Source organism: Aquila chrysaetos, chromosome 14 (assembly GCF_900496995.4).
Source record: "Aquila chrysaetos chrysaetos chromosome 14, bAquChr1.4, whole genome shotgun sequence".
Classification (NCBI taxonomy): Eukaryota; Metazoa; Chordata; class Aves; order Accipitriformes; family Accipitridae; genus Aquila; species Aquila chrysaetos.
This window is the reverse complement of record NC_044017.1, coordinates 4,505,826-4,522,585: the sequence shown is the minus strand read 5'-3', so window position 1 is coordinate 4,522,585 and position 16,760 is coordinate 4,505,826. Positions and strand designations below refer to the sequence as shown.

The window sequence follows — 16,760 nt, the reverse complement described above, 5'->3', positions numbered from 1 at the left end:
CCTTGTGAATCATTTGGAAGAAAATCCCGGAGGTCTCAGTATACGAGAGCCATGGACATACTGGAGAGAGCCCAGCAAGGGGCTGCAAAGAAGGGACTGGAGCGTCTCCCCTATGAGGAAAGGCTGAGAGAGCTGGGACTGTTCAGCCTGGAGAAGAGGAGGCTCAGGGGGAATCTCATCAATATATATAAATACCTGCAGGGAGGGTGCAAAGACGACAGAGCCAGGCTCTGCTCAGCGGTGCCCAGGGACAGGACCAGAGGCAATGGGCACAAACTGAAACACAGGAGGTTCCCTCTGAAAAATCAGGAAACACTTTGTCACTGTGAGGGTGACCGAGCACCAGCACAGGCTGCCCAGGGAGGTTGTGGGGTCTCCGTCCTTGGAGATATTCAAAAGTCGTCTGGACACGGTCCTGGGCAACCAGTTCTGGGTGGCCCTGCCTGAGCAGGGGGGTTGGACCAGATGACCTCCAGAGGTCCCTTCCAACCTCAGCCATTCTGTGATTCTATCACTCTGTCTCAAACCCACTGGGGAAGGTGATAGATGGAATGAGGAACCGGAAAAGAAAGAGACTTTGGTAAGATACACACTTTGCAACAGTTTTCTGGTACTGTTGTACCTGGTACAGCACCCTCAGACATTGGAGTAGCCCAGTGGGCTCAAGAGGGACAACAGACTTGTTCTGCACCTGTACTGCAGAAACCTACTGCCTTTAAAGGGGAGACTTCCTAGGAAGTTTCTGGATGATTGCATGCCAAATGAAAGAGTGGGGAGAGACACGGGTAGGGAACTCGATGACGTATAAAGGCAAACAGCGCTGATGTCACCGTGTATTTTACCCTCAGAAAATAAGTGAAGTTCTCTAGATGTAGAGCAAACCATTGACAAGCGGCCTGAGGACACTTTGGACCGTACTGGCCACAGCCCCATCCGAAGCAAAAGCAAAAACTCCTTAACTAGGAAAGGACCTGAAAGACCTGCTGTATCCAGCACCATAACCACACGCCGGCGCAAGCGCCGCAAACACGCGGACGGGGACGGTGCCTCGGTGCCCAGCTGGAACGAGCAAACGGAGCCAGGGAGCTTCCGGAGGTTGCAGGGGCGGCTGCCAGACGGACACGATGCTCGGTGGGAGGCTGGCAGCGGAGCGAGCAGCCACTGCCAAGGAAAGGGAAGGGAGCACCACCTGAGTCCCACCAGGGTTAACCTGCACCTGAGGCAGGTGATGGGAGTGGGGATTCTGCCTGGAGAAGTCTCTGAGCACCTCGGGGGGGGGGAAAAACTACCTTCTGTTCTCAATACGAAACGCATTATTACTGGGGCAATCAAAAAGTGTAAACAGGTTTAGCAAGTAAAGCAGAACAGTTTCCCTTAAAAAGCGTCCGTTAGGTAAGTAGGGCACGTTTTCATGGATCTTTTTTGGCAGTCCTTCGTTCAGATCAAGAAGGAGATTCATATCAAGTCAAAGGGACAAAAAAATTGCTAAATGCATTTTTAGTCCAGACAGTTACACAACAATAAAGCAAGTTGGGCAAAAATGTGAGGGGAAAAAAAAAAAATTGAGCAAAAATGGCAATTTACTGGGTGTCAAACTTGTGAATACTGAATTGTATTTATTGTTTAAAATTCAAATAATAAAAACAAAGCAGCAGTACTGTATGAGTGCAGTTATACTGCTGTAAAATCCTGATCGTCCATGAAGTTCATTCACACAGGAAAATAAATTATACTGCTAGCAGCATTTTGGTGAACAGACGCATGCCAAAGCTTTGTATCAACTTAATGTTACTGCTATCAACTAAATTCAAAGTAGTTAAATCGGTACAAAGGCAGGGTCCAGGTGGGCCCCAGCATTTATTATATGTGCTAAGAAATGATCCAAAGCTGAACCCATCTTATTAGTCTTTTATTGACATTGCATTTGGCAGAGTCATTGTCCAAGAAGTGAGAGAACATACTTGATAAGCCAGACATAAAGAATTTGAGCTCAAAGCCTGACAGACCGCATGGAGTGGATGAAATCCATGTCGGATTTGGACCTGGACAGATCTAAGAGTACGTAATGAGAACACGGGTGAAGGAGCCCACATGTTCAGGCCTGGAAAAATGTTAAGGAGGGAGTAACCTAGTGAAGGCAAAAGTCGTGTTAGTCAAGTAATCGATGATTTAAGAAGGTGCCCTGCTTCCAGATGCCCCGGTTGGTTATGTTGAGGTAACGTTATGGGTAAATACATATGGATGTAAGAATGGGAGCTCATAGTGATTGTTGTTATGGGATGTAGGCATTTGCTTGAATCCTACCTGCTACTCTCCTCATTAGCACAAAACAAGTGAAATGATGGGTGCTTAACTAGTTGGCACTGGTGGAAAAAACAAAAACAGCTCAAGAAGTTCCTCTTTCCATGTTGCCCTTCCTAGCTGCTTACTGTCATCTTTTGCGAATGCCTTGCTTGCGGTGATGCAATTGTTTGTATGGCCATGCTGTAAACGGGACTGCTGAAATGGTCTGGGGTAAAAAAAAAATCCTACTCTCCTACCCAGAAATAACATAAAGCTGAGTTTTTCTAATGTGATTCCTTCAGTGATCCAGTTTGCATCTTGGCTTGGAAATGCATCGGAAATGCTTGCATGGAGAGAAAGTGGGGCATGGATTGGGAATACGCAGAAGAGGGTAGGAACTGCTTAGATCTTGCAGAAATAAACATACGTTGATTTACCTTATCCTTTTATTGGGGAATATGCACCAACCATACTTTAAACTTCGCAGATATTCCAGAAGCGCCACTAAGGAGCACCTTCTCAGTCAACCTAGCATTTAAAAACAGTCGATTTAATCAGAAAAAAAATACAGTTGAAGAAAAGCTTAGGGAAAGACATGTTCCAAGTTCCAATAATTTGTTCCGCTGGAATCAGGAGTATCTAAATGAGGAGCTTAAAAAGGTTTTGAAGAATACCAATAAACATTTAAGAGTTCTTCTCTACATGTCTATAGAGATGTGGATTATATTGTACCAGCACAATACATCTATCAGTGATGTACAAATACCATACTACAACCATAGGATTGACACAGGGGAGATTTGACCTAGAAAATAACCACCTCCTCAAGTCCCACTTTCAAACTGGAGAAAAATCTCAGTTCCTTTAACACCAGTCATAGGCCTAGGCAGGAAAAAATTCACATTGTCAGGTTTAGTTTAGACCACAGAAAACAAGTGAAGTCATTTCCAAAAGGTCCTTACTCCTTGCCATGAATACATGAGTCATGGAGTTAATCTTACTTTGTACGAGGGCTCAGTCTCTGCCTCAGCTAGTCACTGCTGATGCAGGGACACGCGGGACATGGCATTCTGGCGCTGTTTCCCCTCTCCCACTTCGGGGGTGTGGGGGTGGAAAGAAGGGGGTGCAGTTGCTTTTGTACCGCTGCCCATCCTTCAGGGACCCTGCCAAGAGTGAACAGCTAGCTGTAACAGGCTTCGTCGTGTCATTAGGAGCATCTGAGAAAATGTTGCCTACAGGAGGTACTAAAACCTGCATTTGGGGTGGAGTGGGATGTTTGGGTTCCTTGACTCACCCCAGGCACCCATCCAAGTGAGATCTCTATCAGAAGGAAGCCCTTCTGGTAGAGAAAGAAGAAGGATTTCTGGCAAAAGTCTTTGTTAAGGTAAGCGCTGGCTGAGAAATGCACATACAAAACAGGTTTGCTTTGCAGGAAGGCAAGAGTTGTGTCGATTTAGTGCGAAGCTTGTTAGATCAAAGCTTCCTGTGTTGAAGGTCTCCTAACATTAGTCTCCCATGGAAGTAATTACTGCAATTACAGGCTACTTTTACAATGCTAATGCATCTGATCCAAGGAGAGATCCCTGGTGCCCTCGCCCAGTGGGGCAGAGGGGCTCGTGTCCGCGTTGCAGAGGGGCGAACCTGTAGAGCAGCCCGACCGCAGTGATGGATACGTAGCACACGGATCCGGGTTCTCCGCAACACAGCGTGGGGCTTTGAAGGACCTAGGGTACGATTGTTTTTCTGGATGGTTTTTCTTTAGTCCCAGCAGCTGAAACAAGTTTTTTTAACCTTTAGCTGAGGACACGTGTTGCATGCCCTGGGGTATGGCAAGGTGGCACGTGTGAGCGTTGGAAGGTACACGGGCCTTGCTGGAGCAGCGTCACAGGACTGAGCAGGGTGGAGGCAGCTGAACTTGGTGCCGTCCTGCCCATACTGCTCTTTGGGCACGATGCCTGGAGAGATCCATCTCTAAAACCACAGCTGTGTTTTGGTTTGGAGGGAATAGATGATTCAGTCCCCCAAAGGAGGGTCTGGATGTAAAGGAGCGGTTGTGCCTTGTGGGCAGTTGGGGCCCAAGACCTTCAGGTGAAGCTGGGAGCTGTTATCTGATGGTATGGATTTTTCTCAGAGGGTCTATAGACAGAAATTGGCAGGAATGGCATGATCTCACAAGGGCACGCAGGACTACGTGAGACAATCTCTGCTTTAAAAAACTGCCTGTGAGATGAGAAGGTTGAAGAAGTCCTCTTCTAGGTGGTGCAAGAACCCAGCTGGTGGGAGGAATTCCTGGGGGTGCCTTGCTCAGCGTAGGACACCTGAGTGACCAGTTAGTGTCATAAATCCCATGCTAAACCCGTTGCGTGGAAACACGTGCGTCTAAAAGGTGACACCACTTAACTTTAAAATGTAAGTTGAAAATGAAGACGAGAGCTTTTTTACACAAGTATGATTTTACTGTGGACGTGACCTGTAAACACTTGGACTTAGGGAATTCTGTGAGATTTTGGTCACATTACAGAATGTTAATTTGCTAATTTGCCAGTGCAGATAAAGCGCTTTATGACAACTGAGGTAAGAGCTGTTAATCAGTATTTGCACAGTACCAAAAAACATGCACAGTCGTTCCAAGTTTTCTCTTTGAAACACCTAGTTTTACTGAGACTGCAGGTAGACTGCGAAAAGTTTCTTCCAGAAAAGAGGAAGGACGAAGGAAGCCATGGCACAGCTGACCTGATTTTTCTTAATGCCTTCTTCATTCCTAGGGGCTTCTGAGCAGCTTGGGGCAGACACTGGCTCTTTCAGTACAAGCAGGCATAAGCCTCTGGCCGGTTGCTTTCTTTCTGATAAACTTTTATTTGCCTTTAGCTTGCTTTTAACTTTCCACGCTGTTTAATGTTTACCTTGTTTGGCTTTAATTATTTTTTTCAAATAATTTATTAAATAATTGAGGTAGTAATTAAACGGTGCTTCTGACGGTACACATTTGCCGATTTTCAAAACATTTGATCCATATCTCACTTAGAATCACACCTGAAATCAGCTGCTGAACAGGGATTGATAGTTTGCTAAAGCAGATGTACTTTGACGGGCAGCAATGTATTTCATTATCAGCATTAACAAAAAGGTACATTTATAAAAATAAAAAACAGATGTCTAAATGTACACATTTTCCATGATAATTTATTACCTCGTGCCAAGTACAGATACCTTAAAGTAGAATATTTTTAAATAAAAAATAAGCATAACGTACAGTTAAGTTCATGTGCGGGATGAAAGAAATGTATAGCCTTTTTTTTTATTTATTATTGATACATCAGATTGAGTATTTTGTGGTCTTATTTCATCATGCAGCAGCTCATTCAGACTGTCCAGGAAGACTAATTAACACTAATGCTTCTAAAGAATTTTCATTTGTGATGCTAATCTGTCACAAAACCAAAAGCATCCTCAGAAAGCCAGGGAAAGAAGTAAAGAGACTACATCTTGCAGCCAGCTTAAATTAGTGTTAGCTTGATTTGTCTTAATTGAAAGGTTGTTTACATCTCTTTTGTAAGTGTTTATAAAAGTTGGCAGACAGAAGAATAGCTGCCTACGTACATGAACAAAATTTTCTTTTATTGAAGCTGTTGTACATAGTACTGACATTAAAAAAGCTTTTGAAATATTTCTGTACACACAGTCTTAAAGTATAAGCCGGTCTCTGTGTTTACGTACACACACCCCACCCCCCCATGCTGTATTATTTTTGCTACTGAGATGTTTATGCTAAGTCCTCATATTATGTGAATATTTCTATGTGCCAATTCATTCTAGCAGCCCACTGGCCTCTGTTTAGATTTCTGTGAGACACGTGCAAGTCGGAAAAATACCTTAAACACAACTTGTGAAAATGTCTTGCTTTTGCACTAATATACACATCCTCAGATACCCCAGCCTAGCAGAAATATAGTGCTTACGTAGCTGAGCACCCCTAAAGCTTTATTGGGATTCATGAGCCCTGGGTCCTGAACTGCCGGCTGGGTTCTTGTTCTCCGGTTCCCCACGTTCACGGCTTCCCAAGACAAGGCATAACCCAATCATCGTATATGGAAGTTGCCCAACTCTGATGATGTGGGATAGACCCCACCTAATAGCTTCAGGATCCACATTGTCCATGCTGGTAGAGGGAGGGAGAGGCTTGCTAAGCTTGCATGGCAGCAAGCAGCTCCCAGCTATTCATAAACAGCTTTAAGAGATCTTGTCCTTTAAAAATACAGGATAAATATTGTTGAGAGGCTCACTGATGTGTTCCTAGACCTTAACAGAAACTTCTAGGAAAATGGGCAAAGAAATTAAGATTCCTCAGCAGAGCATAATTAAATTGCAGCTCAGTTCATAATGCTGACCACCGAAGTTTGCTTCATTTTAGCATTGCTAGACCATGTACTGCATGTAAAGACAATTAGCAGAGAGAAAAGCAGCAGATGCTAGAGATGCACAGAGTTAGATGACTCATTATGTCATGAAGAATCTCTTTCAGAAAAGTGAAAAGGTTGGTATAAAAAAAGAAAAGGATTGAATAGACCAAATAATTATTAAGGAAAGAAACTGAAGATTTCAGGAAAGAGGAGCAGAAAAATCAGTATCTTGCAGTGCTCCAAAACGTGCATTTGCCTCAACTGCAGAGGAGAAACACTGACATACATGATGGAGACCCTATTCTCCCTCCTCCTCCCCACTCCTGCCCCTTCTTTCCTTTAGGATTACATGGTGGGTTTGGCATGTTCCCTGTTGAACCAAAAGAAAATGTGTTTTAAAACTTCCTAAGTCTTTAAAACCTCCTCAGCTGATTATCTGCTCGAAGGTAACTATAAGAAATGATTTAATAACAGCTTCCTTAAGGCTTTGCGATGTATGCATATTTTACAGCAGTTTTTTGGTCTAACAAGACTAACTAGAAATAAGTATTTGCCATTTCAAAGATTTGTTCTCACAAGTACCTGATGCATGTAAGGTAGAAGGCAGGTCTCGTGAACCAAGCGCCTCCTGTTCTCAGAAACACTCTGCTCCGTGGTTACGGTTCTCTTTGTTTCCTTAAAAACAAATGTCTTTTCTCTCACCAATCTCATCTGTGAATTTGAAACTAAATGAAGTATCAATCTGTATGGCATCACTTCACTGACGGAGAATTAAGCATGTAAAAAATGTCAGGCTTTCCCTCTGCAGAAACTCAATTTTGCCCAAAAAACGCTGTGGGTACATAATGTATGTGTGCTTCTGCCAAATCTTACTTGAGAGATGCATTCATAGGGTATGCACTAATATAAGTGACAAAAGATTCAGCAATGTCAAGTCCTGTAAACAAACCACTCCAGGGAAGTAACATTAACACATAATTGTATGTTTTTACCATGTCAGACCTGTCACGAAAAATAACTTGAATTGTGATTATAGTAATTAATTTTTCCTCTGCCATTTGAAACATGCAAACTTATTATGGCAATGAGGATGATAGATTCTGGCCTGCCATTTTAGCGCATCTTATATTTACATTTCCGTATGAAGAATTATTGCCAAAAGATGTTAACAGGATGAGATCTATACATAAACATATCTTGAAGTATATCCCCTATCTTTACATTAAGACCTGAAGATCTTGAGAAAAAAAAAAAGGGGTAAGACTAGGCAAGAAAGATAAAGCAAAACTGAGATTTTGTCCCCAAAATCAGGCAGGTCTAGAAATCACAGTGCTGGAAAACTGGTTTGTGGGGGATCGTACCAGTTTGAAAAGAAAGAAGAAAAATGTCATTTTTCCGTCTGCTGTTGCAGTCCCCAAAATTCTGTTAATCTGACCACCTTTGCTTCGTTATTGCTGTATTAACACTGTGTCCAGGGTGAGTGGGTGGCTGAGCTTCCAGCTCTGTGGCTTTCCTTCTGTTTTGAAGTGGAAATTTCTATGTCTTGACATATAACTTAAAGAAAAAAAGGGGGGGGGGGGAAAGAAGGAGAGAAGGAAAGGTACTGATTCAGCTGATAGGAGACTATGCTAGTACAGTTACCACAGGCACCTATTTAGGTGCCCTTATAGTGTGTAGTTTTATAAATAAGCCCGAGGGGCTCCTTCTTCGCCGCCACCCCGAGTCTTGCGCTCTGCCTGCCTGATCCCATCCGACAGTAGAGCTGATACCGCACTAATCCCCGCAAGTTTGGGACTAATGAACTAACTGCTGGGCTGCCGCCACGGAGCTTGGTCCCAAACTATACTGTACTTCACACTCGATTTATTCTCCAGATGGCGAGACTGCGCAGCCCCGCCGCGAGGGACCACCTCTTCCACTGGAGTGTAAAAGTGGACGGATGTTGTTTTCTTTGCAGATTTGATAATTCAAAGCTAGGAACTCGTGAGGATGGTTAGTTATTAGGTTTAATGGGTGCCAATCGAGCCGGCAACACGCGTGTTCCCGTCTTTAATTTCAGCGTCTGGGTGGTAGTGGATTTGTCGGCAATGCTGCGTCACTGAAACCTTTATCTTCTCCAGTTGGCGTAGGTGTGCGTGGTAACGAACGTCTTCTTCCCATGTCCTCCTCAGAGTCAAACAGAAGGGATGCTAAAGTAGCCACCCTGACCAGCATTTTTTTTTCCCAGTGGGTTTTCCAGCATGAGTGGCAAATTTAGCATATTTTAATAATATCACTGCTTACCATGAAGCTCTCTGTTGTCTTTCTCTCTTGTTCAGTTTGATGAAGAACCCAACCCATGTGGGACCCAATGGGGATACCACCGTCCCAAGCTACCTGGGGATGGAATTGTTTACTTAATGATCAGGTTTATTTCTTTATCAGCTGTTCATTCATGACAGAGCATTATCTGATGTTGTAGTTCTCGTGTGAAGAACAGGGTAAATAATTTCTTTCATCATTCCTTAAAAATTCTAGTTTGACCATTCTTGGCAGGGACTTTATATAGCCTTTGGGAAATGTGTTTACTCTCGCATTCACTACTATACAGACATTGTATCAAGGACTACTTTTTTCTCTACTGTTACAATTCTGAAGTAGTTTACCTAGCTTGAAATTTTAGCTTTTGCGAGGGTCCTACAATAAGAATAGCATCTACGTTTCCCTGCGTAATAAGGCAGAAAGGGCTCTCCCTTTCCTCCATGTTTTTAGTACATTTAGCAGAGGTTTTAGTACATCTTTTTATTTACCCATGAAATGTTTTATTGGAAGCCTGGGTGGGGACCTTATACACCCCACTAACATCAATGGGATTTTCTCCGTTGTAGGAAGGGTAGGCACCGAGTCAGCCCCCTCACAAGCTCTGACTTTGGCAGCCAGGTCCTCTCAGTTTGTCCCACAATTAAAAACAAAAATTGAATCCTGATGCGGAAACTATAGTGACTAGAAGTATTTTATCATGGAAGGGAAACGTTTCCATTCCTGGGGTATCCAGGCAGACAGATCTAAAACGTAGTGGTTCTAAGAAAATGCATCAATTCTCAACCCAACAGATGGCATGGGTGTGTTAACTAACATAGCAACATATTTTCTATTAAAATATGGGAAAAAAACAACAACCCCCTCCCCATGTTTGTTGGTTGGTATAAATTCAGTGAAGTTGTTGGTTATTTTTGGGATACGTACCAGAGGGCTGCACATTTAGTTTATGTAAATTGATAACAGCAACAGCCTGTTAATAAGTGTTTTGTATGGAAATATACCTAGAAAGACACGATCTGTCTTTTTTGGGAAGGGACTTTGCAGCCTGAGGAGAAAAATAGCTAATGAGACGGTCTACTGCTCATTATTATAATCTGAAAAAAATCATAACGAATTAGGCTGTAAGTTTGCTAGAGATGTGCCTTCAGTTGGAACTGGATGCTGCCTTAGTGGATAATTTGGGGAGATCTTTCTTTTGCAAATTGGATCAGTGTGTGCTGAAACGGTGATAATCTGACTTTAATTAAAAGCATAAATTGGTTTGGAGCGTGTTTTTAAGCCACCCTTCTGTATCATATCCAGAAACTTTCAGCCCAGCCCTAGAAACCCATTACCCCTGGTCGGAGAAGGAAAACGGAGGGGATTTGTATTACCCGGTATTGGCATCATACGGTTCGGTTTACCTAGTTCAGAAGAGCCATTTCAGTCGGCTGTGCGCCGGAGCTGTCTTCCAGCTGGATGTGTTTGTAGTAAACTGCATGCATCTTTGTGTGGCTTTCCTAATGGCCCCAGTCAGAGTCCATTCACAGCAGTTTGAACGTTTCGGGTTGTATTTTCCAGAGATTACCTCTGAACATGCCCCTTGATCGCAGCACAGGGATGCGTACATGTGCGCCTTGTTCCCGTCTGTCCGATTAACGGGCATATGCTCCCAGCCTTCGGAGAAACACGGCTCGTAGCCCCAAGCTGAAGGCTGTTTGCTTCAGATTTCATTAACTTTCTGCTTCATTATTCCTTCCTTTTAACCAGTTCGAGCCATCACTTGCTTTTTTCTAAACTTACCCTAATTATCGGGGGTCCCAGCCCTGTAAATCAGTACACTGCAGAGCTGTCTTAAACTGGCCTGGGAGACCCTGTTCTGATCGGACCTGACAACTGTAAGCTACCGTTCCCTCACACTGTTTAACTCAGACCACATTGGGAAACCGCCTCTGCCCCTCTCGCCAGCAGAGATTTGCATCCGTCTGGTTTAAATCTACTGTCATGTGCTGTCTTGCTGATTGGTATTAGCCTGGATATTAACTTTGATGATTTTTTTTTTTTTTCAATTTTTTCCCCTTGAGTTTGCCTGTTTTCTTGACAAGCATCTCTATTCAGCGACTGCGTATTGTTAAAGTCGTTCCTGAACCTCCGTGACTCAGGAGCTTTAAAGTTTTATTAGCCCCATAAAAACTCTTCACAAATGAAATGACTTTTGATAAGTGTGCATTTTGACAATGCGAATTTGTTAGGGGCTGTTGGCGAGTGGAAGGAATTTGGGGTTGAAACTGCAGTTGGCAGGAAGCAGGGAGCCCAGCGCCCTCCTTCCCCCCTCCCTGCTTCTTCTCCAGGCCAAGAAATGCATTTTGTTTCAGAAAAGCATGCAAGTATTCTTCATGCGAATCAACTATTAAACAGATTTGTAAATTTACATTCACAAAAATAGCGAACGGCCATGGGAAGCGCGTGTCTTTGGAGATTTTATTTTGTGCCAGCAGGAGAATAGCTTTTTATGTGGTTCAAGAAAAATCTCCCAAGTTATTTTCACATTGTTTTCACTTGCGAGTTGTGAACTCTACCATGGGCTTTAATACGCTTTGGATACATGGAGAAAAGGAAGATTTATATAGCAAAACCAAAGAAGTATACGTACATCTGTGCTTACTGACATCCAGGCAATATAGAGATGAATTACAAAAATGAATTGTTTTATGCAAATTAATAACATGCTGGTTTTGTGAGTGCAGACGGTTAGTGCAACATGTTGTGGTTAGTATAAAGGTTTGCATTTGTTAGACGTGTTCAGCACTAGTGGACACAAAAGTCTCGTTTCCTGCAAGTGCTGGTGTAGAAATACTTAGACATAAAACCCAAGCATTTTATTTACCAGTTATAAAGAAACAAGGAAGATAAAATTACAGGGTGCTGGTGATGACTGCTTCACTAAAAGTCCAAGAATGACAGATGTTTTGGGGACACCAATATACTGGCTGTCTAGCTTTTTCCCCATGTCATTTCAACAAGTTTTCTGCTCAGTGCACTTTTCCATCAATAGAAAATATGCTTTTTTTTTCTTTTCTTGTGCCTCTAAACTCATATATATTGTAGAGAGAAGCGAGACTGACCGTTGTCAAAACCCTTGAAGAGTTTGACTTTGGCCATGCTGAAAAGTGTGTTAGGATAAACTCTGTGTCCAGCGGTCTTGCAGAAGAAGATCTAGAGGTGCTTTTGCAGTCCAAGACCCTTCCTTCAAGCATGATGCTGCCAAAGGTTGAAAATGTCGAAGAAATAAAATGGGTGAGTACCAACAACACAGTAGCTTTTGACTGAAGCTGTTGGGCCAAGTTCATACACGCACAGAGATGAATGACTCTGAGTGATGAGGAAGGCAACAAATACCATATAATGTTGTTGCTTGGCTAAGGTAATTGGGAAAAGCATCCATTTAAATGTGTGTAAGATGTGCTGTATAAAAAGCATACGTGGAATGCTTTGCATTTATAAAGAAAACCAGGTTTACTTCTCCCGCAGTTAATGAAGAACCAATATTGATGTCAGAGTATTTTATCAAAAATAGAAGCATAAGTATCTGACTCTCCTCTAACTATCCTAACAAGCAGAATGACTGTCTGTCGGTGAGCCTTAGTTACATGCGTTGTAAGCAGGAGATGGGGAAACCATGTTAGCGACATATGAAAAAATGGGTTGGGGGGAAGGTCACTCCTTGGGGCAACTGGAGGAACAAACAGGAAGCTTTTAACTAGTGTTTTTAATTAGCACAGATATTATTTCCTGAACAGTTCTCTATTTCTTCCTTTTTAATTGCTGACAGGTGTGTTTGTGTTTCACGACTGACTTTTCAGCCAATAAAAACCTGAAATGTAAATGGTTGGCATGTCAAATTACTTAAGAAAACTTTGAAATAGGCCTAATTATGCTATAATTGTTTTAATTGTCAAGAAAGGGGGATGTTTGTTTAGATATACCATTATTGCTGTAGCATGCCAGTAAAGGAATAATGCTTGATCATTCACTTCTATATTTTTGCAAACCGCTAGCCGAGCAACTAGCACGCGTGCAAGCTGTGATGAAAGGCAGGCAGACGTATTAGGATCTGTTTTAATCTCAGCATCTAACCTTGATCAAACCATTGAGATCGGGCGTGAGCGTACAACTGAGCAAATAAGTTGGGTACGTGGTGAGCCCCGTCCGTTGCATGGCTCTGCCCCTTCGGCCTCCGCCACTCGCCGTGCAAGGTACACCATCCCCTTCCACCAACGTTTAATTAAATTAACCGGAGTATACCTCTCAGGGTTTACAGCTGTGTAAGTGTTAGACGTAACTTGTCAGTAATGAATATTCATGCTTCCAAAATGGCAGGGCCCTTGCTGCCACCAAGTAGGTTTTGCAGGGAGGTGGGATGCGTGGGCTCTTTGTCCCGTCGTCCCCTTCCACCTTCCCTCTCGTTAACTTTGATTTCCATCATGGAAAACAAGCCAGTCCCAACAACTTCTGCCTCACGGTCCGCCTTTTGCTTCCCTCTCACTTTGCCCGACCTTTGCACACAAAGAGCCGCGCTCTGCTTAACACCGCTGCCTCCTTTTCCCAATCCTCCCAAAATTCACTCCGGCATGATTTTTCAGCCTCCCAGAAGCTGTTTATTTCCCCCCACACATACACACACCCCCCCTCTTCATTTTTATTTATGTGCAGCAGAAAACCTGGAGGCTGATGCACAACTAAAAGATGGGCTTACTTGTTTTCTTTTGTGTGAGAATCTCTTGCTTTCCTTTTGTCCCTAGTGTGGGTACTTGTTTGACTGGCATGGCTTATTGGACTATAACAAGCGTAACTCTCCCTCCTTTGTGGCGGGACAATTCTCCCACAAATCCCGACCAGTGTGCATTCTTCCCGACACACTATTGGGTGTGCACTGGAATTGAAAGAATTGCTGAGGCCTTGCTACTTCATCCCCTCCCCAAGCTTTGTGGGTTTTTTTTCCCTCCGCCTTCTTTTTTTTTTTTTTCCTTCCCCCCTTTCTCCCTGAGATGAACACTTTAGCGAGCCGGAAACATTTAATCGTCTCCTTTTGAAAAAAAAAAAAAAAAAATTTAATTGAAACTTCTCCACTCGTTACCTTTTGTATTGGTGCTTATTGCAAATTTTTTAAAAGGGAGAGGAAGGGAGACAATATTTAATTAAACGTGCTTTTTATTTTCGTTTACCTTCAAAACAAAAGACAGCAAAAATCCCAGGCGTGTGACTTCTAAAATATTTTAAAATAAGAGAAGAGCTCTCCTGCTTTAACTTGTACCTAAAATATAAACACAGTAGCACTTTTTACTTTTTTTTCGCGTAAAAAATAAAAATCAGATAGAAGTCTTAAGAATATATGCTGATGCCATTATATTACCTCTTTTTCTGCATTTACTGTTTTCTGTCACTATAGTACCTGCCATACTGTACACTCGCACGTGTGAATTGCATTGATTATTATTTTTTTCTCCTTGCACATTTTTGGGTGGAATTCTCTTCTCCAAAGAAAAGTTACCAAGAGGGCCACAGTGACGATGCAAAGTAGGGATGGGAAGGGCAGAATTCTTCATCGAAGAAAGCTGTGATTTATTTTGGCCTAATTGTAAAGTTACTGCAAATTGCTGGAAAGCTTTTTTTCAAGATCTGGGTGATTAGATTTTCCTTCTTTTGGGGAGGGGCAGTGGGGGGAAGCTAAAAGGGGAAATAACACCTCTAATCCAGCTTCTGGTAAATAGGCTGCCAGCTTTTAAAATGAGTTTCCTTTCTATTAGTCAGAATATTATGCTAAGCCTTAAGCATTAGTTTTTTATGTTGCCATAGCAGCCTTATTCCTGCAGGGTTGTGACCTGCGATGATTACAGTACAAAGCTTATAGGGTCTTGAAACCCCCTTTGAAGATGAAAAGTCTTTGATGGTTTATATTTATGCAAATCTCTTAGATATGATTTACCCAACTGAGACTGAATGGAGAGATGATTAAAATTCCCTTTCCTTTGATATCCATTAATAGTCAAATATTCCTTAAATTTAAAATATATGCATATGTTATTTTTGTCTTTATTTACTAACATATTTTTGCCTTACCTGCGATATGTTTATCTCTGTGCAAATTACTCGATCTGGACAGACATAATAGATTTACAATATAGGGCTGAGGATTTCCCCCCCCCCCCTTTTTTTTTTCCCCTTTTAAAAGGGGAAAAATCTGTGCAAGAGCTTTTGTATGTTTCCAGATGATAGATTTTGGAATTTGGGCTACCCCACTGGCAGCTCAGAGCTAGCTGTGAACTGGTCTCATGGAAAAAATTGGCAAGCTTTGGTCTTCAAAGAATTAAACTTCCTTTTTAAGGCCTTCCTAGGTAAGCTAAAAAATTATGAAGAAAAGCCTATTGAACAAAAGGGTAACGGTGCCGTAATGAATAATACGGATGCCACTTAGAAGGCTGGGGAGCGCTTCCAGTCATGGCAGTGCTGGACCTGAAACAAAACCGGACCTCAGGTACAGCAGCACTTCATTGTTTTCCAGAGCCCGCGGATTTGCATTTCACTAAGCCAGGGTGAGAGGTGCTAAGCCTGGATTTTTTTTTTTTTTTTTTTTTTTTTGCCAACCAGCCTCCAAACTCAGAAATGTATGGGAATGCTGCGGTTTCGAATCGCAGGCCTTGTGAAAAGCTGGTTTAATTTTTTTAATTATAAGTTTTGGGGGTGGGGCGGGGTGTTGTTACAGCCAGGTAAAAATCTAACGTGTTATATATACATGTAGACTGTTCTTTTTTTTTTTTTTTTCCTCTCTGATAGCTCATACTGTCTAGTTTTAGTTTTCAGACAAATTCTTACACCACCTAAAAGACCGGACACTTGTAGAACCAATGAATTTTATCCCCTTTGTGGAAACTGCAGTGGGCTTGCTCAATTTTAAGGTAAGCAGGTCTTGAAGTGTTCATATTTTGCCATCTCAGCAAACTAGGATAAGCAGAATACTCCCCAGTCTCCCCCTAATTTCATCAAGGAAGAGAGGTTAAAGAATAATAAACATATTGTTCAATCCCCTAAACATTTGTACGTTGAACTCTCATGTTTGTATTGTAAAGGCCTTCATAAATTGAAAATCCAGTTCAGTGACAGAACAGTTCCAGACAGTCCACGCCAAATAACAAAACCTCTCTGCGTTACTGTTACCATTTTTAACACACTTGGAGTAGGAACTGGGCTTCTCCAAAGATTCAAAATACTCACGTTGTGGCAATACACTCGCTATTCAGTAGCTATCAAACTCAACTTTTGTATAACATTTAATTAGAAGAAAAGAATTAATCATCATTTCACTATTGCTTATCTGGCATCTTTGTAATGGTTTCTACCGATAACATTACAACCAAATTTCACGTCACCCTTTTTTTGTGTGTATGATGGGGTGTTTAATGGTAAGATTAGAAGTATAATTAACTTTGAAAATATGAAATATCTGCAGAACGTGACCCTTTTTTAGGGTAATTTTAGATCAAATCTTATTTCTAAAGTGCATTTTAATATAAATTACCCCCCAGCCTTTACTATCAAGTCCAGGTTTTTCAGAAAGGCAAGGCAGCATGGTCATGAAACAGAAGATCTCGTGCATGCACCAGGAATTCAGCATTGCCCTGCCAAGCTCTAAGGGAAAAGTTTCGGACCAGCTGAGGACACACACATCTGAAGTACCTCCAGAAGTACCGGCAGGCTTCACGAGCAGCCTGCTCATTCCATACAGCCGTTTATCTTACA

At 42.3% G+C, this 16,760-nt stretch overlaps 1 protein-coding gene across 6 annotated transcripts in view; it reads left to right on the top strand.

Annotated features, from left to right (window-relative positions):
• CLYBL (citramalyl-CoA lyase) overlaps positions 1-16,760 on the top strand; it is a 175,674-nt gene that overhangs the window by 134,862 nt on the left and 24,052 nt on the right. For 5 of the 6 annotated variants that reach the window (XM_030036504.2, XM_030036503.2, XM_030036505.2 and 2 more), the window contains 2 exons: positions 12,072-12,260; positions 15,818-15,919. In XM_030036504.2, coding sequence (XP_029892364.1) covers positions 12,072-12,260; positions 15,818-15,919 — 291 coding nt within the window. The remainder of the gene's footprint in view (positions 1-12,071; positions 12,261-15,817; positions 15,920-16,760) is intronic. The other variant, XM_041128699.1, reaches the window with a different exon arrangement.